This window comes from Alexandromys fortis, unplaced genomic scaffold (assembly GCF_014885135.2).
Source record: "Alexandromys fortis isolate MF-2015 unplaced genomic scaffold, M_Fortis_MF-2015_v1.1 scaffold_113, whole genome shotgun sequence".
Taxonomy (NCBI): domain Eukaryota; kingdom Metazoa; phylum Chordata; class Mammalia; order Rodentia; family Cricetidae; genus Alexandromys; species Alexandromys fortis.
In genome coordinates this window covers 1,705,710-1,731,147 of record NW_026067988.1, presented here as the reverse complement: position 1 = coordinate 1,731,147, position 25,438 = coordinate 1,705,710, and the positions used below count along the sequence as shown (strand labels likewise).

The 25,438-nt window shown below is 36.8% G+C and overlaps 1 protein-coding gene and 1 long non-coding RNA gene across 4 annotated transcripts in view; one reads left to right on the top strand and one right to left on the bottom strand.

Moving 5' to 3' along the window:
- LOC126511993 (uncharacterized) overlaps positions 1–25,438 on the top strand; it is a 1,200,080-nt gene that overhangs the window by 135,438 nt on the left and 1,039,204 nt on the right. The window lies entirely within an intron of this gene.
- The window catches only part of Pcdh9 (protocadherin 9), an 821,312-nt gene continuing 799,518 nt past the window's right edge, over positions 3,645–25,438 (bottom strand). The window contains exon 4 of the mRNA XM_050159519.1: positions 3,645–5,743. Coding sequence (XP_050015476.1) covers positions 5,370–5,743 — 374 coding nt within the window. The 3' untranslated portion in view covers positions 3,645–5,369. The remainder of the gene's footprint in view (positions 5,744–25,438) is intronic.

Here is a 25,438-nt window from a genome sequence, read left to right as displayed (position 1 = left end):
GACTATATATATATATATATGTATATATATATGTATATATATATATATATGTTTGTGTAAGTAGAAAGAATATAAAGCATTTCTTATGTGATCCCTGTGTCCTTGAGAATGCTGAGCAAACATTAAAGTGGGCTTTCTGAGTGCCAGTGAAGGAGATTCTTTTGGAGAGGGAAGATGAACTCTACTGAAAACAAAGCAGAACAATGAAGCATTCTTATACTCCCAACTCCATTCTTCCTTTTCATGTTTTACTTTGCCTTCATATAAAATAACACACTCCAGCCGCATTAAAATTGAGATCACAAAGCATCCTTTTCATCCCTCACTGCCAAAACTCCTCGCTAATAATAATTAGTCACTCTTGGTCTCTTGCCAGCAACTTAATAAATACTGAAACAGCTTAGGGCCTCAGCTGCATCCACAGCCACAGCAAGGGGAAGATGGGATCCTGAATGAGATTTGCTGAACAGCGTGAATGCAGTAAGGCTACCCTGTTGGCTATTAATGAAGGGCCACTCGGTATGCATAATTTATGCTGTATGTGTGTAGAAATGATTATTCATTAGGTCACATTTAGTCTTATGAACTTTAATTCTATATCTGACTCAGAAAACTGCTATGATAGCATAATAACATTTATTAATGAAACTCTCAAATGTTTATTTTTTTCCATGTTATATAGGTATGCTCCTCTGGTTAAGGTAAATGATTTGTATTTCTGGGTGAATGATGATTCCTAATATTCAGTGTCTATATAGTACAGCAATGTAGATGGTCTTGAACGAATATAGTCCTCGTTAATATAATGTTTTACTGAGTGAGTAAATTCTTCTACTTGGTTTGCAATGTTGTTTACTCAGCTGGAACTGGGGAACATTTGGGAGATGTGTGGAAACCTAGTACAGAGACAGCTTCCTGGAATGTATGAAAGTGACCCTTAGTGAGAACTTGTAGTAATGGAGGATGCAGAGTCTGAACCGGCTATCTTTTGTAGCCAAGCAATTCTTCCAGTGCTAAAACAGGGTGTCAGTCAGTCGAGTTGAGCCCGAGGGGGATCTGTGGAGATCACCACACAACCCAGACTGATAGTAAGACAGAAGGTCCCTCTCTGAAACCTGGCAGAGTGGTCCTGTTGCTACAGACAATACCCACACAACTCATTGAATATAGAGATGTCGAGCTGGTCCTTTCATGGAGCCTTCATTTCTATATTCTAGTCTCTAGCACAGGAAGGCACTTTGCAGGGTATAGAAAGAGAAACCTGGGTACCAACCCAGCCACAAAACCCTCCACTTATAATTTGTTCTTCCTTCACAAAGTGTCGGGCCAACGGTGGCATAGAGCTTGTGGGAGAGTTAAACCAATGACTTTTTTTTTTTTAAATTGAGGCCTGGGTCAGAAAAGAGAACCTATGCTGAACCCTGCCTGGAAGGCCAAGAATTGTAAACTGTATATCCCAGGGACCTAGCATGGAACTAAACACAACTGGCAAAATACAAAAAAAAAATTTGATTCCTTATGATATCTGCTATCCTCATAGATCAGTGCCTTGTCCAGTCATCATCAGAGACACCTACTCCAGCAGCAGATGCAAGCCCATGCAGAGACCTACAGCTAGAGAGAAAGAACCTATGTAGAGAGAAACAGTCTAAATGAAAGTCTCCTTCGGGGAACCATATGGAAGATGGGGAGTAAATATTGTAGGGGTCAAAGAGGGACACCAGGAGGTAATAGTCCACTGAATCAACTAAGCAGGGCTCATGTGGACTCTCAGAAACTGAAGCAGCAAACGCAGGGCCTATACGGTCTGTACCAGGTCCTCTGCATATCTGTTAGGGCCATTATCTTGGTGTTTCTGTGGGACTCTTAACAGTGAGAGTAAGTGTATCTCTGGCTGTTATGCCTGCACTTAGGATTCTTTACTTCCTATTGCGCTGCCTTTGTCCAGCCTCAATATGAGGGCTTTTGTGCACTCGTATTATATCGTATTTTGTCCTGTTTGGCTGTTGTCTCTTTCCTGGAGTAAAACAGGACAGGAGTGGATCAGGGGAAAAGCTGGGGGTGGGGTTGGCTGAGTGGAGTGAAGGGTGGGGAAACAGTGATAAAGATGTACTGCATGACAGAAGAATCTGTTTTCAATAAAATAAAAAAAAATAAAAAAAGTTCACAGAGCATATAACTGAATTCCTACATAGGTGTTGGTCATATTACATGTTTTTGAAGAAATACTGCATGATCATACAACAGAATTATTTTTCAAAGCTTCCAATTGGCTCAGGGAGAGAACATTTCCTTGCCTTGTATGAGAAGGAAAAACCTTCCTTGCTTTCTATTCATATTTCTAAGGGTAGAATAGAATGATTTAATTAATTATCAGAAATAAAGTAAAAAATAAAGAATTAGACTTTGCAGGCTATAGTATTTCTTCACAAAATTCCCATTTACTGGAAAAGAAAAGGAGAAGCCATCGTCACGTGCTTCAAATCAGTGGATTAATCTGATTTATCAGCAGTTGGCTTAGGTTGGAGCATTCAGCCGATCATACAGGCCAATTAGAAACTCCTGTTTCTTATCCTCAGTTCCAAGATGAACTCTAAGGAAAGAAACATTTCCTTTCTCCAGCCTCCCACTCCAACTGGAGTCAAATATCATCCACTGTTATATGGCAAATGCAAACACAGGAACCATGTTTGAATGTGTCTTATTGCATACATCGTGTAGGGTCCTGGGCTTCCTTTCCTAAAGCGAAATCAAGCCAGATGAAGCTTTGTTTGCTTTTTTTTAGTTTTAGGTGGTTTCTTCAGAATGGCTTCTCTTGGACAGAGGTTGACTTTGTTTCACACAATTACTACACACACACACACACAAATAAGTCATGAAGACATGTCTTTTTAACTAGTGTATCTAGCTTAGTTTCTGAGTCATTTCACAACTATGAATCATGAGTTAAATGAACTAATTCTCTTCATGAATTTTCTTGGCAATCATTTCGTAGACCATCTGAGAAACTAAAATTTTAATTCACAACCATATTTCACAACAGTGAACTGTGTCCTGACTGGTTTTGCGTGTCAACTTGACACAAGCTAGAGTCATCAGAGAGGAAGGAGCCTCATTTCAGGAAATGCCTCCATGAGATCCAGCTGTAAGGTATTTTGTCATTTAAGTATCAATGGGGGAGGGCCCCGCCCCCACCCACGGTGGTTGGTGCCATCCCCGCTCTTAAGGTACTGTTTCTTCAAGAAGGTGGACTGGGCAAGCCTTGGGAAGCAAACTAGCAAGGAGCTCTACTCCATGGCCTCTGAATCACCTCCGGCCTTCAGATTCTAGCCCCGCTTGAGTTCCCGTTCAGAAGTGCTCCAATGATGGACTATGTTCTGGAAATCAATCACTGGACTTTTTCCTCTCCAACTTACTTCTGCTCAGGGTGTTTTGTCATAGTGGCAGAAACGCTAAGACAATAGGTGTAGAAACTGTCAGTCTTCCTTGATTGATAGTGAAACTTGAATTCTATTGAAATATTAGCAGTCTGGATGTTGAGCAAAGAATCAACACAACACAATCTGTAATTCAGAACGTTTATTGCAAGAGCTGAATAATTGTAAATAACGTAGAACTGGCAAAGCAGTAACAAGGATAATTGTTTAGATATTTATTTTGTCAAAGTCATCAAACACCCCTCACAAACCGACAAAAATGTACTTCAGTAAGCAATGCACCCCTACCCATTATTTTCCATTATACTGTGGAAAAACGTGAACTGCTATTTACAAAGTAACTTTATTTTTGGTAAGAACAAATTAACTATCAGATTAGCAATTTTTTTAACTTTTTTCTTTTTTTTTTAACTTTTAAGTTGATGGTGAACCGTGGCATTAATATAACTTTCACTTCTTTCAATAAAGACATTTTGTTGCATGCTATTTATTTGTTTAAATCATCTGTCATGCCTTAACAAAAACCTCCTAAGAATGTTCAAATTTGGATTTGTTTTGCACGTGCAACTGAGATCTTATTAACATTAACTGTCACTCCCTTGGTTTGAGCTAAGTGACAAATGCTGGTACCTGCCAGGCATTGACCAACTATGATAACAAACAGTTAAACAGCAATAATTAGAGATTTATCCCTTTATTTTCCCCAACTACCCTACCTGGAGAATGTTCTGTTACATCATGAAGGCACAACACATTAAATATTTTGTGGCTATGGTCTAATAACACTTGTGTTACAACAACAGTATTGTATATGAGGATCAACACAAACTCTGTCATTTCAACAAAGTTGGAGACACACATTTGCCCAATTGAAACTATTTTCGAGTAGTGATTTTTTTCTTCAGTATATGCTAATTTGAATACATTAGTTTTGCAAGAGTAGCAAGTACAGAATATTATATCACATTTGATGGATAACACTTTCTCATCACTTTCTCACTTAATGGTACTAATTAAGTGATTTTGCTTTTTGCCTACTTTGAAAATGAGGATATCAAATGGAGATTCTGAATTTCCAAGCGTTTACAGGAGTATTGAGTGCTGCGATTGTTTGAAGTTTTTATTTTTTTCTCTCATCTTTATATTTTTATAGAGTTCTAATATCATAAGTTATCATATAAGAAGTGAAATTTCAGAACCTTTTTAAAACACAAATGTTTACAATCCTTAGAACAATGTGTGCCACGACAGACTACTAACGCAGAAACACCTCACTGAAAGAAACAACAGAAATAAGAGGAGGGAAATTGAAAAAGGAAAGAAGCAACCATCAACACAGAATTATGCTACAACATTTTTAGGTGAATGCTATAAGTACACAAAAAGTTGTTAATAATAGCTTGCTTCTATTTACAGATACTTTAACACTGATTGACTTACAAGTGTCCACTAACGGTGTTAACAGCACAAGAGGTTTAATGCTTATTTTTAAGTTCTGTTTGAAGTATAATGTCAAGTATAGAGGTCCCAGCATAAATCAATGGCAAAAAAAAAAGAGCACAAATTTCTAACTGGATATGTTTTGTCAGTCACTCCAATCCATGGAACCATCTTACTCTCCAAATGCATATTCTATTGTTCATAGCAGCAGTCCAGGGTCAAATAAAATGCAATAATAAAAATAAATTGCACAATGGAGAGAGCTCTGGAGAGTTTAATCAATTCTAGTAAAGAACATCATCACATGGCTACTAGAACTATTTTCTCTCCTATGTTGCAAAGCATTGTATCCTCCATGGTGCTAACACAAAGTTATGAGTTCCCTACTATAAGGGGCATAGTTGTAGAGATCTATTGAATACATAAAGCTCCAACACACAGTATTAGCATGTCTATTTAGATTAAAGGTACTAGGTCCCATACAACTTCAGCTTAAAGTTGGTGCTCCTTAGGACTCTCAATTGTGCCACCTGCTTGCTTATAGGACTTCAGATTTGCCAGAGGAATGTCTGCCATGTGGCTGCCATTGTTGAAATGGCCTTCATTGGAGCCATACTGCTTACGGTCATTGAACTGGTTCCTGTTGGTGTCTTCTTTCCACGCTCTGGTCAGGGTGTGCCCATTCACAAGCTTGTCTTTCTTGACCCATTCTTTCTGGGGTGCAAAGGTCGACAGAGGAGATTTCGGGTGTTGATATGGACCCAAGCCAGGAGGCATCCAGCAATTATCAGAGTGACCCAAAACCAGACACTCTTGAGTGCACATCTCCGTAGCTTCAGCTAATCCTCGGGGACCCAGAGGTCCATCTGTAGAAGACAAGAGAGAGAGGAAGCAAGGGAGAAATTGGTTAAAATTCTCCTTCAAAGTATTTTCATAGTAGAAATAGAGTGATGATCTTATCTTTTCATGAAGCAAACCATTCAGCGATATTAGTCTACAGGTTTTTTAAATGAACATAAAGCAAATAAACTCTCTGCTATCAATGAACAAAGTGTCCTTTATTTTTTCACCCTTTGCCTCAATATAAAAAACAATGAAAAACAAAAAGATACATATGGGTAAACAGATACAACTGATCTTGATTAGTGCTAAGGCATAAGAATCATTACAGATTTATATATTAAAATTTATAGGGATATGTTTAAACTTATGAGAAATTTAAAAAGATATTATGAATTAGGGAATGTAAATTATACAATTCACAGAAACAAAAATTAAATATAGTACTTGAAAAACAATATCATTAAAACTAAATGCTGTAAATAATTACATAAAACTGTTTTTCTATGTTGTGTCTTCCTATTTTGCTGTATGAAATTATATGGAAATAAGTTTTAAATATTTTGTAATGAAACTAAATATTTGTTTTCATGGCCTTCATGACTAAATGTAAGAAATCTATTTGTAATCATTCTAAAACACAAGTAAACATAAAGCCATTTTAACTGATGTCCATATTTTGATTTTATGCCCTCATCTGCATTCTAGATTTATAATGCATTTAAGTTAAAAATAACCTGGATGTGGTAATCCTTGAGTATAATTTTAGCTACATTAGAGTCCAAATATTTATGTCTGTATTGGCAACATACTCAGACCACACATGCAAATAAACAGAAGAGACAAGCCAGGCAGTGGTGGCGCACGCCTTTAATCCCAGCACTCGGGAGGCAGAGGCAGGCAGATCTCTGTGAGTTCGAGGCCAGCCTGGTCTACAAGAGCTAGTTCCAGGACAGCAACCAAAAAGCTACCGAGAAACTCTGTCTCTAAAAATCCAAAAAAAAAAAAAAAAGAGAGACAAGCAAACATAGAAACATAGAACAAAGGCCAGGTTTCAAACCATCACATTGATGCTACAATGCTAATTGAATTACATGAATCATAATATTCAAAGAAACTTTTCGTCATTTGATATCTTTATACTTTAACTTGTGTTTTAAAAGTAAATTGTTTATTGAAAATGGATATTTCATCCTTTAATGAAAAACAATAGACAAGTAGTTAGGGAACAATATGTGTTTTGTGTGTGTGTGTGTTAGAGAATGAGTGTGTTTTAAACTGGTATTTTACATTTTATTTAATGGTCAAGAGATAAATGATCCTTTGAAAAGGAGGAATCAATTTTATTGAAAGAGATTAAACATATAGGCAAGAATTCTTAGGTATGAAACCTTTTAAAAGTAGAGTCAACTTAGCCTGGTGACAACCTCTGCAACCGTAGCCCATGAGAGATAGAAAAAAAGAAAACAAGAATTAAAGCATAGCATGGGCTGTAGGAGACATTTCTTCAAAAACAAAACCAAAAACTAAACAAGAGAAAGAAAGCAAGGAGTCACCAAAAAAATAGAAAAAGTACTAAAATATATTTTATTATTCCTAGAAGACAATTAAAAATTACAAGGCAATAATTGGAATTAAGTATTTGTTAAATTTATTTTAGCAGTGTTATTTTTTTAAATGCTCAGGATTTCAGGTGACCTGGATTCTTTTCTGATTTGATGATTCCATTGCATGTGATGAATTACTTGCTGAAATGGTGACAGTTAATGGTAAGTAGTAAGCCCACAGACCACATGCTGAACAGGTTGGAGGACGTATGTAGACAGCCATGGCTGATAACACTATTCCAAAACACTCACATTTGGTCACATTTCTGGACTTAAAAATCTGCTTTTGAAAATGACCTTCAAATTTGTTCCCATATGACCTATACTCTCATCTTCTCAAAAGCAAACATTTTTTCTGATATTCAAACATACATTCATGTCTTAAAACTACTTCTCTGAAATCTCCAATGATGACTAACTTCTTTGGATATTTAATTTAAATTTTCCTATGAGCCTTTCCCCTCCTCTCTAGCCCAGCCACACTTTCAAAGTTCAAACTAATTTCTCACTTTTAGGTTTGCTGTGGTGTACTTAGTGACTCTGCAGCCACAGAGTTAACACATTTTACTTAAACCAAAGCCTGCTTCTTGCAAAAGGAGCATGAGCTTGCAGCTGCCTTTTGCCTGGCCTGTTTTCATTTAATTACTGGCTCCTTCAAGGGTCATTTCTGTTCCATATTCCCCAAGCAAATTTCTATGACCTCACTGATCCATCTGTAATAGGCACCTTGTAAGTTCTACACATCATCTTTCTTTTTGAGAGTAGCAAAATTTCAGAGCACTCTCCTCCAATTTTTTTTCATTTATGTCACTTTTTTTTCTTTAGGGGAGAGTTGCATGCATACATGAACTTTATTTTATTTTATTTTGTTTCGTCCCAAGTTGCTGAAAAATCCACTGATGCAGATGTAAAGGAACATGGCAAATCAGTTTTCAGCTTCCTTAGCAGCGCTAAGCAATTAGCAGCAGTTCACTGTGATGATCTATGAACAATGCTAATTGTTAATTAAAATTTTATGAGGTTGAAAATGTTCGGAGAATTATTAAAGATATCCTCTGCTTAAAGGCAGACCTTAAGTAATTAGGATAGAAGATGCTGATTTCACAAACCTCACAACGAAAGATCCTCAACAGCAAAGTCTTTTGCCCAGAAATGCTGGGTGACGGCTAATAAATGAATTATTTAACTTCTGTTAAATATATTCACTCCATTTAGAGATCAATGGAGATAAACCGGTGAAGCCTAATTTTGATGTGTTACATATCTTGGAGGCAGCACAGCAACCTTTAACCTTTACTTTTACAGTTTCAATTAATTGGATACATTTTTCTTTTCTTGAATGTTACAAGTTACCTCAGAAATGTCAATAGCATTAAGTTTTCATTGAACCCCTAAAAGGAAACCATATAAGTTTTATTTTTAAATTTGCCTCACTCAATATCCTGTGTCTATAATTATGTGTGAAACTCAAGTTCGACACATTGATTCACTTTAACAGAGTACTTTTTTTCCCTCCCTCTCTCTCTCTTAGGATCAATGTTTATTATTCTGTAAAAGTGGGCTGAGCACTAACCATACAAGGCACTGTGAGAGGCACCTGCAACAGAGCAGTTAACAAAACAAATACCCACACTACAAGGTAGAGCTCCCATCTACCTTGGATTTAACGGTCTTTAGAGCCTTGGGTTTAGAGGGTAGAAATGGGTAACATTGTGAAGGAAAGGGGATAAGTTAATAGATTTAGAAATGCTCGTCTCTCTACAGAGTACCAGGTCAATTTTTATTCTCATTATATAATTTTTCTAAGATCCTGAAAGTTCTTAAAGGAAGTTGGAAGATTAAGACATTTATGAGAGTTAAAATTTTCATATATTACACAGTCCTTAGTTTTCAAAACAAGTGAGTCTTTACATTAAGTAATATAATTTTTTTTCTTCAAGAATTCTACCAGGTATGATATATTCTTATAAAGGAATGTGAAGAATCAGATAAAGATTATAAAAAATTGTAGAACTTTTATATATTAAGTAACTTTTTAGTGGACCATCGATCATCGGGGCATGCACATAGTGACACATGGATAGATGATAGGCAGGTTTTGTTGTTGTTGTTGTTGTTGTTAGATTTCCCATAAAGAGGAACCTAAATGGAAACACACAAAGAGTTGATCTGAAAACAAGCGTACCAAGGAGCTAATGCTCTTGGAGAGATGCCTGTGGATAGTCAGAGGACATTTGCTAAGCATTAGTGGTTCATTCTGAATAGAATTATTTAAATAATTCTCAGGTATCAGCACATAAATGCCATAACATATAGTTACCCTTATAGTGAGAATTTTAAAGAGAAATCGAAAAAAATGGATTAAGCTACTCAAGAAAAGGAAACACACAGTGGTGCTAAGGCTAACTAATCATGAAATAGCAAGGAGAAAAGAAGAAATGGAGGGAGTTAGGAAGGAAGAGAGAGAGAGAGATGGAAGGGTAGAAATAGAAGGCTGTGGATAGAATAAACTGAAGAAGAGGAAGGCTGGGAAAAAGAGGGAGTAGAAAGAAACATATTAAATCAATTTGTTGCATGATTGGCTTTGTTGGAAATTAGGAGGTGTTTTATCCTTCACAGTGGTTTTTGGGGGAAGGATGACATAAGAAAAATGATTATTCATTTTGGGCATATAAATTCAGAGGAAATGAGAAACTGGACACAAACTGTCCTGAATTATATAGTAGAAATTAAAAATATTTCCATATTTTCTCATATGTAATTGTTGCAAATTGGTTGTAAGAAGAATGGTAATTTGAGGATGAGTGTGTATTGCAAGGAGTATACCATGCACTTATGATTATCGCTGTCTTTGCTTATGCTTGTTATTGGACACAGGTGTCCCAATGCCTCTTTAAATGACGATCCTATGTTACAGTGTTAGAAGGCTGAAAATCTCACTGACTAGGTGATAGGTGGTGTTCTTTTTTAAAAATGTAGATTTAATAATTTTTTTTATATGTATGAGTGTTTTGTCTGCATGTCTATTTGTGCACCAAGTAAGTTCATGCCTGGTGCCAACAAAGTTCAGAAGATGGATCTTAAATTGCCAGACCTGGAGGTACAGAGGTTGAGAATCACCATGTGGTTGCTGACAATGGAGACAAGGTTAATCCTTAAGCCATCTCTCCAACAGTAGATTGTAATTCTTTATCTTTGGCAAGTATTTTATTCAAGTATTATTTTAAATTGTACAAACGTTTGGTACAGTTTCCTTTACTCATTGTTTGGATTTTTCTCAGTGTGTTTATTTCTCAGTCAGAGGACAACTGCAAGAGTCATCCATTAGCTGGGCGGTGGTGGCACAGGCCTTTAATCCCAAGCACTTTGGAGGCAGAGGCAGGCGGATCTCTGAGAGTTCGAGGACAGCCTGGTCTACAAGAGCTAGTTCCAGGACCAGAACCAAAAGCTACGAAGAAACCCTGTCTCAAAAATCAATAAAACAAACAACAACAAAAAAGAGTCATCCATCGCTTTCCTTTCTACCTTTGGGGCAATAGATTAAAATTCAGGTCCTCATTCTTAGGGCTATGCACCTTTATACAATAAAAAATATTACTGCACTCTTAATTTTCTTTTAGACTTTAGTTTAAAAATTAGTCCTAATCACAGTTCTAGATTCCTTGTAAATGTCTTGGGATTTTATGTGCTTTTGTGTGTGCATAGGTATGAATATTTAGGTGGATGTAAGTGCTGTACAACTGTGTAATTTTGTTTTTTAAATTTTTTTATTAAAAGCTGTGATGACTTGTGCAAGGTACCTGAAGGTTTTTATTCAGGTTGTTGGAGAGAAAAGTCAACAGTCTTACCCAACAGTAAACCCTTTAAATCACAGTGATGATGAGAAGGTCAAAGTACCATCCATGGATACAGTAATGATATTCTTATAATTGGATTTAATGCCCATTCTACAGAAAAAAAAAAATGCCTGGTACTGGAAATCTAATCAACAACACATGATTAGAGACTTTGCAAACTTTAAGTGTTGAACCTACTACTTTTATTTTGTAAAAGGAATGCAGTATGAAAGGGCCTTTAAAATATAAATCTTTCCACTGGGAGATCACTGCAGGTTTTCTCAGCAGAGAAGTTTAATTGTGCAGTGAGTGGTGGTTAATGCAGCAAATCCCAAGTTAAAATGCAGAGAATAAGTTTTCCTGGAGGGTTCTGTTGTAAGTTCAACAGCTCTTTTATACGTCTTGTCTAAAGGGTCCAGAGAAGGCGGCAGAAGAGGATGCGGAATGATTGTCCAAGACAGATATAGAAGAGGACTCTGTTTAAAGGAGTCATTTCTGGACATGGTATAATCACTGGACTCATGAACACAGAGCAGTGGTGATTCCTGCCGCAGGATCAAGGTAGTCACCCACCGTTCCATTTTATCCTGAATGATCGGGGTGTTCAGGGGCTCCAACTGATAGAAGTGTTATTGTTAGTTTATATCTATGGAGGAGGGAAAGCCAGATTTTTAGAAACTATGACCAGAGGTGGGTTGCTCATGCTTCATTAAATGGCACCACATCCATTAGTATATGGGCAACAGATGATAAACTCTGTATGTTATGTATGGAAGCTGGGGAATAGGTAGCAGGTGGATCTGGGATGAAACAGGTTGGAAACAGGGAGGAATATGATCTAAACACATTGCATGTAGGTACGAAATTATCAAAGTATTAATAATACTATCATGAAAAAAATAACATTATTTTTAACTCGTGGTTTCCTCAAGTTGCCTCTGTTCTTTTTGTTAACATCAGTGTATAAACCAAGCATCCCTGAATATCTTAAAATGATAGCTACACCCACTGATTTCAATTTGCCCTAGCCATTTACCTAAGATTTAGGCAAAATAATGTTTTATTTATTTATTTTACATGAATTTTTCTTGTTTTTCTTTAGGAGATGGAGTTTCATTATAAAGCTGCGGCTGGTCTAGAACTCACTTTGTAAACAAGCCTGGTCTCAACATCTGAGCGATTCTTGTCCCTCTACCTGGAAGTGCTACTATTAAAGGTGTATACTAACAAACCAATTAAGAACTCCAAGCTTATTAAATTCCTAGTCTTATCCCTCAGCTTCTTCGACTTCAGCATTTGCCATAGACCTGTATTGAATAATTTTGCTTTGGGTTTACTCCTATTAACCAACTGTAGAAAACCTTAAATTTTTGTACTTGTTTCTTCTCTTAATCAATCTTCTTATAATAAAACTCCAGGAAGATAAATATTCTCAGCAACTTATTTTAAGTTCATTTTAGGCTCTGTAGAAGACCAGTACAACAAAATTTAGTACATTTACTAGCTTATTCCTACCCTGGGGTTATTTCTTTTTCTTTCCTTTAAATATTTTCTTTCACAATCAGCATAGAAGAGCAAAATGATTTATCTTCTTTTAGATTAGCATGAATAGAATTTTTATAGTTTGTGTAAGTCTTGGGAAAGCTGAAAGAAATGTTCAAAGTATATTTCTTTGATAGATTTGCTATAGGCAGCATTGTATATTCATTATTCTCTGTACTTTTTTTTGAGTTACTGTGAAAAATGGCATGGCTAATTTACTAACAGTCTAAACATGGACAAACTAAATAATTTTCAAGGGAGAGCTGCCATCAGAAACCGAAACAACTGTTGACCATTGTGCAAACTTCCATTATATTTCTTCTTGCTTTACACGAATTTGTTTATACCAAATCAGTACTATTAAAGAATGTCCTATTGGAGCTAAATATTATTGATTTACTACTCTGTTCTGATGCAAAAATTATCACAGAAGCCTGTGCTCGGATGTCACTGCAATGCAGAATTTATGTGTAATGATTAAGCCAGCTGAATAGGTTTAACCTAGAGATGAATTTAGAAAACCTGAGTAATTGTTTCCCACCATACTTAAGAATCCAGTGGACAGTAGCAGAGATGTTTGATGAAAATCTTTACTTTGTGTTGCTAGAGACAGCTCAGCTCTTTACATTTCGCTTTATGAGTAAGTATGGGCACCAATGTTCAATTTCCAGCATCCATGTAAAATAGCTGGCTGCAAGGGTTTATGCTTGTAACCCCAGTTGTGAGCAAGTGGAAAGACATGAATATTTGGGGATCTGAATGACCAGCCAGCCTACCCTACAGTTCAAACCATAAGACGCATATGAAGTCTGTGTCAGAGATGTTGGAGAGTGCCTGTGCAACTTCACACACGATTAACCTCTGGTTTCACAGATGCTTTCATGTGTGCACTTAAACAAACACAAATATACCTGAATGTACACAGACATATATACAAAATGTGTTTTTTCTAAATACTTTCAGTGTTTTTCTATGTTGTCATTTCAGCAGTAATGCCCAACCTGCGATGCATGGGACATGCAGCTTAGAATAGCCACCAACTCAGTCCAACATATTCTTTTATATTTTTCTTTTTAGTTTTTTCTTTCTTTTTATAGCTTTATTGTGTGTTCTCAAGGATAAACTTTGTAGAAGACATTAGCTGGCATTGTTTAAAGATTATAAAATATCACACATTTAACAGTTGGGGTATGGAATACCTTCCAAAGGTTCACGTGTTTTAAAGGTCTGGTCATCAGTCTACAGTTACCGGGATATGGCATAACCATGTCCACATGCATAACCATGGGGCAATGTTTTTAGTGAAGAGACATTAGACCATTCTGCATGTAGCTGTGCGGAGGACATAACCTCAGCTGCTCCTCTGACTCAGAGTGATGCCAATGGCCTTCTTCACACAGGCTCTTGTCATTTTATACCACATTGCCATGAGTTCCGAACAATGTGGCCAAACAAAATATGAACTGACAGTTGTGTGAATGAACTGTATTCCTCTTACGTTCTTTTTCCCAGATATTTGTCAGACTGACAGAAACGTGACTCATCAATCTAAGGATGGTCTAAAATATGCGGGAGGATGCACCTAGCATAACTGCAAAGCCACTCAATTGATACTGGGACGTGAGTTTGCCCAAATATAGTATGGGATGTAGATTCCAGATACTAACTGAAAAGATTATTTTTGAGAAAAATGTCCCTGTTCATTCGGCCTTTCACTAATAACTTTTTTTGATTTAACTCATTTTAGGTAAAAATGATTGTTGCAGAAAGCATCATCTGAAGTCAGAAAAAATCCTTGAATTTCAAAAACTACAGTCATCAGAAACTCATCTGAGTTCTAGCAGAACAATGAAGGAGAATAGATTTGGAAAAAGCAATTTTAGATTTCATAGATCACAGTCTCTCATTTATAAATTAAGATAAAAATGCTGGGTATTGATGCATGAGCTTTTCATATTTCTTACTCCTCAATGTCATTAAGTTTGTTAGCCATAGAACCTGATAATTAAGCATTTCAGTATTATTCTCATTTTACATATCAAGAGTGCAATACACCCAAAATTTTCATGATTCTATTGTTCTGGTAGATGAATTTATCATCTGGGTTACATTTATGTTTTGGAATGTAAAATTATATTTCCAGTGAACACGCTCATTTCTATATGCCATAGAAAAGTTAATAGTTTATACACTCTTCATACAGAAATGGCCTTCTTAGTCACAGATAAGAAGTCAATATTTATAGATGGAAACAATCCAAATACAATAACCCAGTCTCACCCGAAGAATCAGATTCTCTTTTGTTGAATTATGGAGCGGCGGGGCTGCGTCCCCAACACCCAGGCCGCTTGGCTAGCTCATGCCCGAAATAACAACACTCAAACTGTATTCATTTAAGAACTGCTTGGCCCATGAACTCTAACCCTTACAGGCTAATTCTCGCACGTGGACTAGCCCATTTCTAATCATCTGTGTAAGCACCCCAAGGTGCGCTTACCGGGAAGATTCTAGCCTACTCGGAGGAGCTTCATTGCGTGCATCTGCCCGGGAGAGCTGAGCATGGCGTCTCTGCTCCAGCAGAGCTGTCGGGTCTCTCTGGAAGCAGAGCAGAGTCTGACCTCACTTCCTCTTCCGCCCAGCATCCTATTCTGTTTATTCCACCCACCTATGTTCTAAGCTATGAGGCCAAGCAGTTGGTTTATTATAATTAACCAATTACCTTCCCCCATCACTCTTTCAGAGAAGATACTAATGTGCAGTAAACTGTAGAGATTATTTGGAATGGGGTCACTTCCTACACATCTTCCTTTTTCTGCATTGCAGGAATAGCAGTAGGCCCTTTCTCGTCCACTGTAGGTAAGTTTTCAAAGAAAACGGTCTCGGGTAATTTTATGCTTTCTCATTTATTTCCTATTACAATTTTATGTTGAAATCAATTCAAAGACAACAGTTTAATGAAACGGACATTCGTTGATCGTGTAAACTAAGTTTCAAATTTTGATCAGATTTGATTTGGAACACCTTGCTCACATTACAGCATATCACATTCACTTTATTCTGGAGTTTACTATTTATTTTAATGGTATTTGATGACTTTCATTAAAATAATCATTCATATACTGATCCCTGAATTACTCTCCATTTCCTGTGGACTCAATTCGTTCACAGAAACTATAAGTGCATCTTATTTAGACTGAAAGATCTTTGAAAGAGAAAATCATAAGTATGAGGCAATGAAGTCACTTAAAAGAGACTGCCCATCCAATAGCACAACTTTACTCTTAGGGGAAATGAGTTAGTATAGTATGAAGCCAAATAAAAGTAACTTAGCCAAGGAAAGTGGATTCGGATTTCTACAACATGGTAGCGGTTTCACAAACTTTTATATTTATAAACAAAAGATCTGAATCTGAATGTTTATCTCTCCACATTCACTGAATTTAAAAGGTTCACAAGCTCTAGAATATTTAAAGTGACAGTTATTATTGTTGTGTTGATTTGGGTTTTTTGGTTTGTTTTGTTTTCTCCTGGAAACCTTTCCACAAGATTGATTTCCTGGTAAGATGAAATTTAACAATATAGAAACAATGTTTATAATTTTACTTCCTTAAAATGTTACAACTGCTTGTTTGAATCCTAGCAATTAGTACACAATGCTGGATAGTAATTTTACTTTATACAGTGTCTTTTACGCCCTGCCTTCCACAATAATCATTCAGAATAAGATTCAGGTGAAGTTCATATTCCATGTTTATGCTCAGAAATCTATGATGATTTTTTTTAAACTAAGGTGTGTCTCTGCCATTTTCATTTGAAGCTAATGTCTGAGTTTAGGCATTCTAATTCTCACAATAAGTAGTTATAGAAGACTGTAACTCTCTGAAATAAATAGTAGGGATCATACATCATTAAATAATCAAAGATCTCTGAAGCTGGGAAGATGACCCAGTGTGTAAAACATTGTTCAGATTGAAGGCATGAGTTCGAAACCAAGAACCATGTAAAAGCTGATCACATAGCGACCCCAGTATCTCTGTGGCAAGATGGGAGAGACTGAGGAGTCCCTAGGACATGTTTGCCAGCCAGCCATGGCAGTGTGTACAGCAGGATAAATAATAGATCCTGTGTCGAACAACGTAGAAAGCATAGGCCTATATTGCAATTTGTTCTCCCACGTCCACACATGTGTTAAATTGTACACAGGCCTTAATTCACATAAGAATAGGGGCGTACACACACATAACCAAAAATATCAAGAAATGGTGCAATTTACGTCTGTTAAATGGTATCTGAAGATCATTATGTCAGAGGCCAAATGCAGGAGGAGCAAAAAAAAAAAATCAAACAAACAAAACAAAACTCTAGTGTGGTTCATTCAATTTATGAGTGTACAAGCACATATGTTTATACTTGAATTATTTTACCACCACTTTTAATTGAAATGTCATTATCTCCCTGCTTCTCAAATGTTAATGCACTTATGAATCACTTGAGGAAACCTTTAAAATGCAGATTATGAGACAGGAAGTGTGGAGTGTGTCCTGAATCCTCACATTTATGCAAATTCCTCTGGAAGAAAAGAAGCTATCTGATGTTCAGGAACCTCATGTTGAGATGCAATGACATATTTTTATTTCTCTTCAGTCTATCATTTCTCCACTAAACTTAAATTTCTCAGACTTCATCTTGTCTCTGAGCTCACCAGAGATCTTTTAAACACACGCATTGCTTGTTTCCACAGAGAAGCGGTGACTCAGTAGCTTGGAAATGGAACGTAGGATCTTTCAAATTCCAGAGTTGACCCACTCTACGTCCTTCCGTTTGCTAACTTTACTGCTTCTACTTCCTGTGATACAGCACAAGCTTCTCCAGAACACTTTTGTATAAAATTGTCTCTGGTAAACTCTCAGTATAATGTGACCTTGCGTACTGATGACTCCACAGTTTATATCATGGTCCTTTGTGTTCTTAGACCATGACACAAGACCTGACTACTACTTGCCTATATTATTAGGTTTCAAAAGTATCATTTCCGAATTAAAATAAATGTTTTCATTTCCCCCTGCCTAGTTATTATTCATGAAATTTATTTCTTATTCATTTTTTCATTTGTTTGTTTCTTCTTTCAAATATTCTCTAGCCCTGGAAATTCTAGAACTCACTATGAAACCCAGTTTGACTATTATCTTGCAGTACTCAATCTGCCGAGCGAGAGCTGGAATTACAGACACAATCTACCACACTTAGCTTCAATTCATCATTCCAAAATAAGAAATATTAATCATACAATTGATGTTTCAGAAAAATACAGATTTAGAAATGAAAATGCAGTCATCTTCGGCACCTTTTAGGCAGAAATCTAAACTTTGTCTCTGCATAATATTTTCCATTCTGTTTCTGTGATACAATATGCAATCAGAGATTGTGTCAAACACATGGCAAAGAGGTTTCAGAGTTGCAATAAATTTACCAATCCATTGCATTTTGACGAATAAAAGCGGTTAAGGGAGGCCCCGACACGGGCTTGATTACAAGATGCCAAATGGCAAGTTTCTGAGTTCAGTTTCTAAGACCTGCCAGAATTGCTCATTCTTCAGGCTGTACATCCGTCAGCTCACCTTCATGCCTTTAAGGAACATAAATAACCAACAAACTGAGTAGGCTGGAAGCTCATAGTGGACCAGCGCTTCCAGAATGGGAGGGAACCAAACAGAATCTTGACGACAGCCTCGTGAGACTTCAATCCTGTCAATTCCATCTGAATATCTGTGATAATGAGGAATTAAGAGTAAGATGCGTTCTTATGCTTCTATACCTGCTGAACTGTGGAAAGTTGTTCCGGGCAGTAGAGAAAACATATACGGCATTTCTCTTTCACTCAGCTCACACAGTCAGGTGCCTGATAACTCTTAGTTCTCCCCCAATCCCTCACAAATTCTGCAGCTCCAAACAGCTATTTTTTCTTAATTTATTATTTTCTTATTAAAGCTTATGCGTGCCTTGTAATTTTTGTACATTTTGTTCTGCACATTCTAACCTGAGGCTATAGATATGTTTGGGTTCACTTTGGCTGCTAACAAATTACCACAAGTTTACTGTCTCAGGGCAACAAACATGTACTTTTCTACCATCATTAATCTGGGATCAATTTCTCCGAGTAAAGCCACAAGATGCACAGGCAGGTCCCCCCCCTCCAGGAAATCTCTTCTTGAATGATTCTCTCAGCATCTTTATGCACTGTGCTTGTTTCCCCGTTTTCAGAGAACACCATTCTGTCTCTGCCTCTTTCATCCTATCATATTTTTTTGTCTCCCGATACTTTCTTTATCCAGCTGTGCAAATGCTGCTTTTATTTTATTGAGTTATCTAGGATATCTTCTTTTAGAAGACATTTATTTAAATCTTCAAATTCCCCCCTTATCAATGAACACTCAATGGTACATTCAAGGAAATGATGACAGGCCTGTTGAGAAGATGGACAATTTAGAATAATCTATTTCAAATTAGCATGGTATTTGGGCGGAATGTTTCCTTTCTTGTCTATGTCAACATGATGAAAGAAACAGGCCCTTTCATGGTTGCGGTAGTCCATATCATTTTGTCACTATCGCATCTCTCATTTCATAATCTACTTCCCTACATGTCTACCATGCTCTACCCTATTGGATTGGTTGCAGTGTCTTAAATACAGTAATGATAGCGTACTCTCTGGGCTTTGGCTTTACCATTGTTTATGTCTAGCGTATTCTCAGTGATTTCAGAGCAACTCGCTTTCTCCCTCTATGAAGATAGCTTTGAAAAGCTAATTCCTCATTGAGGCATTTCTAGTGCACAATTAAAAGCAATATTCTCCATGGAGACATTCCCTAGCTCCATGCACATCTTCATGGTATGTTTTATTTTTTTATTTATTTTTTTTTTGGGGGGTAGCAAATGCACCTCTCAGAATGCATTTGCTAATGATCCATCTCTCAAGCTAGAAAATAGATAGCTTGCCTTAAATGAAATATTTTTGATATCTGTCATGATAATTTAATGTATTATCAGAAATTAGTATNNNNTAAAGCAATGAAAGTTTACAGTGGGTTTCCAAATCATCAAGTTAACCAAAGGCCTATTTAGAAGGCATTGCATGGCTATTTCAGCGAATAAATCAGTTCATAGTAATATTTCTAACCCTCATATAAGAAAAATTGATGACAAATCCATAGTATAATGTTTCACAGAGATAACATGGCATGCTTAAGTAGCATAATTAAGAGAAAGTAGCCACATTCAAAAACTGTTGCATTATACCTAACTTTGAACTGAAGAACTTTGACTGCCCCCAAATAAAATGTAATTGCACTACCTCCACTATCCCAGGTTTCTACTTAATCGTGCAGACAGTTCATTATTTCTTTAACAACAGAGCTCTTTAAAGAGATTCAGGAATCCAGAGTTACACAATATGCAACAAAACCATCCTTGAAAGTCTGAAGATACCAAAGTAATTATTAGCAATTACTCTGAAGCCAAGTTGTACAGAAATGTAGGTCAAGGCAGGACTTGGGCTTTTGTATAAGTGTATTCAAGTTAAAGAAATACTTAAAAATATAAGTTGATTAGCAAAACAACTTTATACCCCATAAATACATCATCTTAACCAGAATGCTAGACACAATTACTTTTTGCAAACATGAAGGAAAACTGGAATTTTTAAAACAAGTTACTACTTCCTGTAAGAGCAACTATAGAATACCACTTTGACCTTTATTTCCCAAACTCCGCTGTACATAAAAGGGAAAATAAAATATTGTATTTTGAAAGAGTGTCCTAAGGGAACTGCTGAAAATGCCATTATTGAAAATTACCTACATAAATGGTATTATATAGAGAATATCCCTAAGGGAGGTGCATAAGATTACTTTTATATTCTAAACGGAATGTTTATTTCTTAGAAGACCTTGCAAATACCAAGAATTTGGTTCCTTAACCCACATCTCTGCAAGACAAATTCTATAAAGTGATAAATATGTTAGTTTTGTACATTCTATAAAACATGGCAGAGACTTCTGCAATGTTTATTGTTCATCTTATGACAAATTATTGATTTGGCTATTTTTTGATGAAGGAACAGATCCACCTGTTAGTAGATTGATTATTAGTCTCAAACATTCAGTAGAAATAATGTTGCAAGATTTTTTCAGAGAAAAGTTCTTAGACTTCTATACTATAATGCAAATGAAACACCATTTTTTTCTGAGATGAGAAAGTTGTTGCAAATTTAGCCTATTTTAAAATTTAATCAAAACTGCACATGTAGCAGATATCAATGGGTTGTGGGGAGACTCACTTCAGTGTATAAAGCTACATCTCAGTCTCTGCATTTATAGATCAGGGAACACCTCTAAAGAGAGCATTGAAAGGTTAGAAGAGCCAGAGTTCCAGGAACTCTGTTGTAAAACTGTCTTGTCTAGAAATAGCTGTGTAAAGAAGACGGGAATAAAAACAATATCATGTGCCATCTTAACAAGCTCAATGGCTATTCCTGTTTGTCAACTTGACTGCATCTGTAATTAATTAAGTCTTAAATAGATGGGTACATCTGTGGGGAATTTTTCTTAATTCCCCCATTTGAAATGGAAAGATCGACCTTTAATCTGGATCTTTTGAAGTGTGAAAAAATACCTTTAACCCGGGTGACCCCTTCAGGTGGCAGCCTATGTAAGAATATGGAAGAAAGAAGCTTTCTCCTTGCCTGCTTGCCTTCAGTGGGGCTGGCAAGTTTATTCTTCCGCTGTCATACTTCTGTGAGCTTATACTGAGGACCACCTAAGACATCTAACCTTATGGACTGATTCTTTTACTTTCTACTGGTAGACAACGATTATTGGCCCAGATAAACCACATCTCCTACACACACACACACACACACACACACACACACACACTTACATATGTTCTCAGCCTTGGACCATTATACACAGAAACAATAAAAATGAATTCTGCTGGCTGGAGATTACATATATCCAAGTACAAAGGAAGCCCCATTTCCCCAAATTCCAAAATGTCGTCTGAATATCCAGAAATGGACTCAACCTGGACAACAGGAGTATTTCGGGCCCTTAAGTGAATGTCTGCTTTCCTCATAAACTTGTGATGCTGCTTCCCTTTTACCAAAAGAAATAATTTCCTTTATCACTGCCAGATGGCACAAATGGCTATGTGGTGTGCCCATTAGCATACCAAATACATGTTGGCCTCCAGCATAGTTCAGTATCACAAATACCTCTTAAACATTCGAAAGTCCATGCTTGTATTATCATTCTTCTCACCTCCTCTCATCCTCTAAAATCAATTTAGCACATGGAGTTCCTTTCCCCCAGCTACTCATTCTCCTTAAACCCTGCAATTTTGGCATGATCTCACTCTCTTGGTCTCTTTTCCCCTTCCTCCACTTTCTCTCTATTTTTCTGTTCATTCTTGCTTTTCTGATAGCGATAATCTGTCTGCTTTCTCTTTCTGTCTCGGACTGTTCTCTCTTATATTTATAGTAAATCCATCCCCTTAAAAATATAAAGATATTATCATGTCATCAGTACACACGCACACACACATACATGTAACAAAAATAAAGAAAAAGAGACTATCAACTTGAGAATAGAGGGATCGTGGGAGGGGGTTAATGGAGGGTACATAGAAAATCTGATGGAAGAAAAGGGATTAAGAATGCTACCTAATTCTGTTTCTTTAAAACCATATTAAAATTTTAATAATCTCTTCAAATGACAAAATATACATGAAAATATTTGAGGTTAACATATCTTAGTAAGTATAAGCAAATTTGAAGGAAACTGGTAATAATTTCTATATCTAGGAATAAATTACTTGGTAAGCATTTTTTTTTAAATTTTGAGGCATTGCCTAGTTGCTACTTTTTGGTTATTTCAATAACTTCTGAGGAGTTATAAATAATCACATTTACTTCCTATCTAAGTCTGTTCACTCTTTACACTAAATATGTTCTCAGTTTCCAGTATGTATTATTAAAATGACTCATCTCTTGGGCATAATTGCTGGTTGATTACTATGCTAATTTCACTAATGGCACAATTTTATTGACCAATATGTTATGCATTTCTCTTTGGGAGAGTATCTATACTTCAATGGGAGACTTGTAGAGATGCTTGAACATAAACCCACAAATGCTTGAGGCAGATGGCAGATGAATGTGATTCTGAGCCACAGGAAATTTGAAGTAATTGTCAGTTCGCCATGTAAAAATATGGCTCCCCAGTACTCAGACTTTGTGCACATTCCAGCAACTCTAACCTCCCCTCCCCAGGAAATATAGGGAGAGGGAAAACACTAACTGATAAGCACCTACTAAAGGAACATCAGGAACTGATAAAGGAAAAAGGTCCATAAACCCCAGGCCTGACAGATTGAGGGAGGGTGAGAAGCTCTTCAAACAACCAATCAGAAAACCAGATCATAAAGCAGCAAGATAAGAAGATAATGTACAGTGTGAAAGGAACCTATAAGCTGACCGGCCTCAAGTCCTTCTTGCCTTTCTCGTCCCTCACAGTCACTGTATTGCACTCCAGGGCTCTATAGACAAATTAGCAGTAAAGGATAGAAATATTAATAACTGTGAATATGATCAGCACAATTGTCAACATGTATTATCTTACAATTGAGTCAAGTAATGGTGGCCACAGAAAGGCAAATAATGAATTAACATCAAGAAAAATACAGGATATTTTTGTTTCTTTACAAATTAATTTACATAAAACTTGTCATTTCCTTCCCTCTCTGGTTTTCCCTCAATGACCCGAGCCAAGACTTTAGCCAGGGAAAGCAGGCTAACTTATGCTCTACAGTTAAGCAGGGCCAGCCAACCCCATTCATTTCCTTCAGCATAATGCTCCACCTGGAGTGCAAACTTTGAAACCCTAATACACAAATACACGCACACACACACAAACACCTTAGACACAAGTGATCCAAAATGATGTGCATAACTTGGAAGCCGAGAGGTAATCCATAGATGAAAGTGATAGGCAAATAAATTATTAGTTTAAGAAGTAAAATAGATTTAGTTTTTCAGAGGAGCCTTCTGCCTTCATGTAAAGTATGCTGTTAAAAGACGATCTGGACATGATGGCACACACCTTCCATCCCGGCACTTCAGAGGCAGAGGCAGGCAGACCTATGAATTTGAGGCTCTTCCTATCTTTCCTGGGGAGGGGAAGGTTAGAGTTGCTGGAAGATGCACAATATAGTGAGTTCTAAGAGAACCAGGTTTACATAAAAAGAGCCTGTCTTAAAATATCACTATGAAAAAAATGAATGAAATGTCCCATTTTCTTTCAGAAATATTTTTGTTATAGAAATTGTGCATTTATATAGTCAGCAATTATTACTCTGTCTTTATAGACTAAGATATTTTTTTCCTATAAATGTTCGATCACATAAAAAATGGTATAAAATCCTGTGATTTTATGTTGAGTTCTTTAATTGTTCACTAATATTCAGTATATCACATGAGTTTCTCCTGGCCAAATATTACCAATATTGTGTAGGATACCACTTTGTTTCTCTCTAATATAAACAAACTGTATCATAAACCTGTATTTTTAATCCATGTAGTTGTCAAAGATTCCAAGATCTCCAGGTCACTTGGGTGAACATTTTGTGCCTCTGGTAATGTGGCACTGAAGAGTCAGCCATGATTAACAAAATACCAGAACCATTGGAGTGAAAACTTTGCAATTCTGGACTATTGATACTGGTTAGTGGGGGGCTGAGAAATTAGCAGTGATTAACAAGACACCAGCATCACTGAGGTAAAATCGTCTGGGAGATGTTTCCTGAGAGTCAGCACACAGAAGCTGTGTTCCAGAGGCAGCCAAGGTTGTACCTCACACTGCCAACTTGATAATGGAAGAGTCACCCAAATGATTCTGGTTTTGAAGAAATAAAGGTGTCATGGAAAAAAAAAAAAAAAAAAAACGGAGGCTTGGCATTGTGTGTCAGGACTGGAGTCTCTGAAGAAAGCCCAGGAGAGACTATTGATGAAAGTGCAGTCCAGCTACAGCAGAAGACTCCAAGTTTTGGAGATGTCAGTACCATGGGATGACCCCCACCAGCAACAACAGGGAAGTGGAGTCAGTCAGAGCCTAGAAGAGAAGCTGTGTAGACTCCAGAAGGTGAAGCCCAAGCCCTTTGGAGGAGCCCAGATAAGTGTGCCCAGATATCAAACATGCTGTTATTTACCCTGTGGGGAGTTTGGTTTTGCTTTGATCTGATTGTGACTGTACCCTGGTTCTTCCCTCTTGAAATAAGGAAGTATTCATGTATTTTTGATTTTACAATAGCCCACAGTTCAGCAATTGATTTTTTAAAAGAGGTTTTAAAAGAGACTTTGAATTTTTGAAGAGATCCCATTTTACAGTGTTTGAATTTGTAAAGACTGTGGCACTTTCACAGTTTGTAGAATGTTTTAGACTGTGATGTTGATGTTAATGTGTGGTCTTAGGGATGACCAAAAAGGAGATGTTATGACTGAACAGTGATACGTTTATTGGTCAAAATTTTACAAGGGGTCCATTGTCCTGGTTAGTTTTATTTCATTTTGATACAAACTAGAACCATTTGAAAGCAGGGAACCTCAGCTGAGAAATACCCCTGTAAACTCCAGCTGTAAAGTGTTTTCTTAATTAGTGATTAGGGGAGGGCCATCTCATTGTAG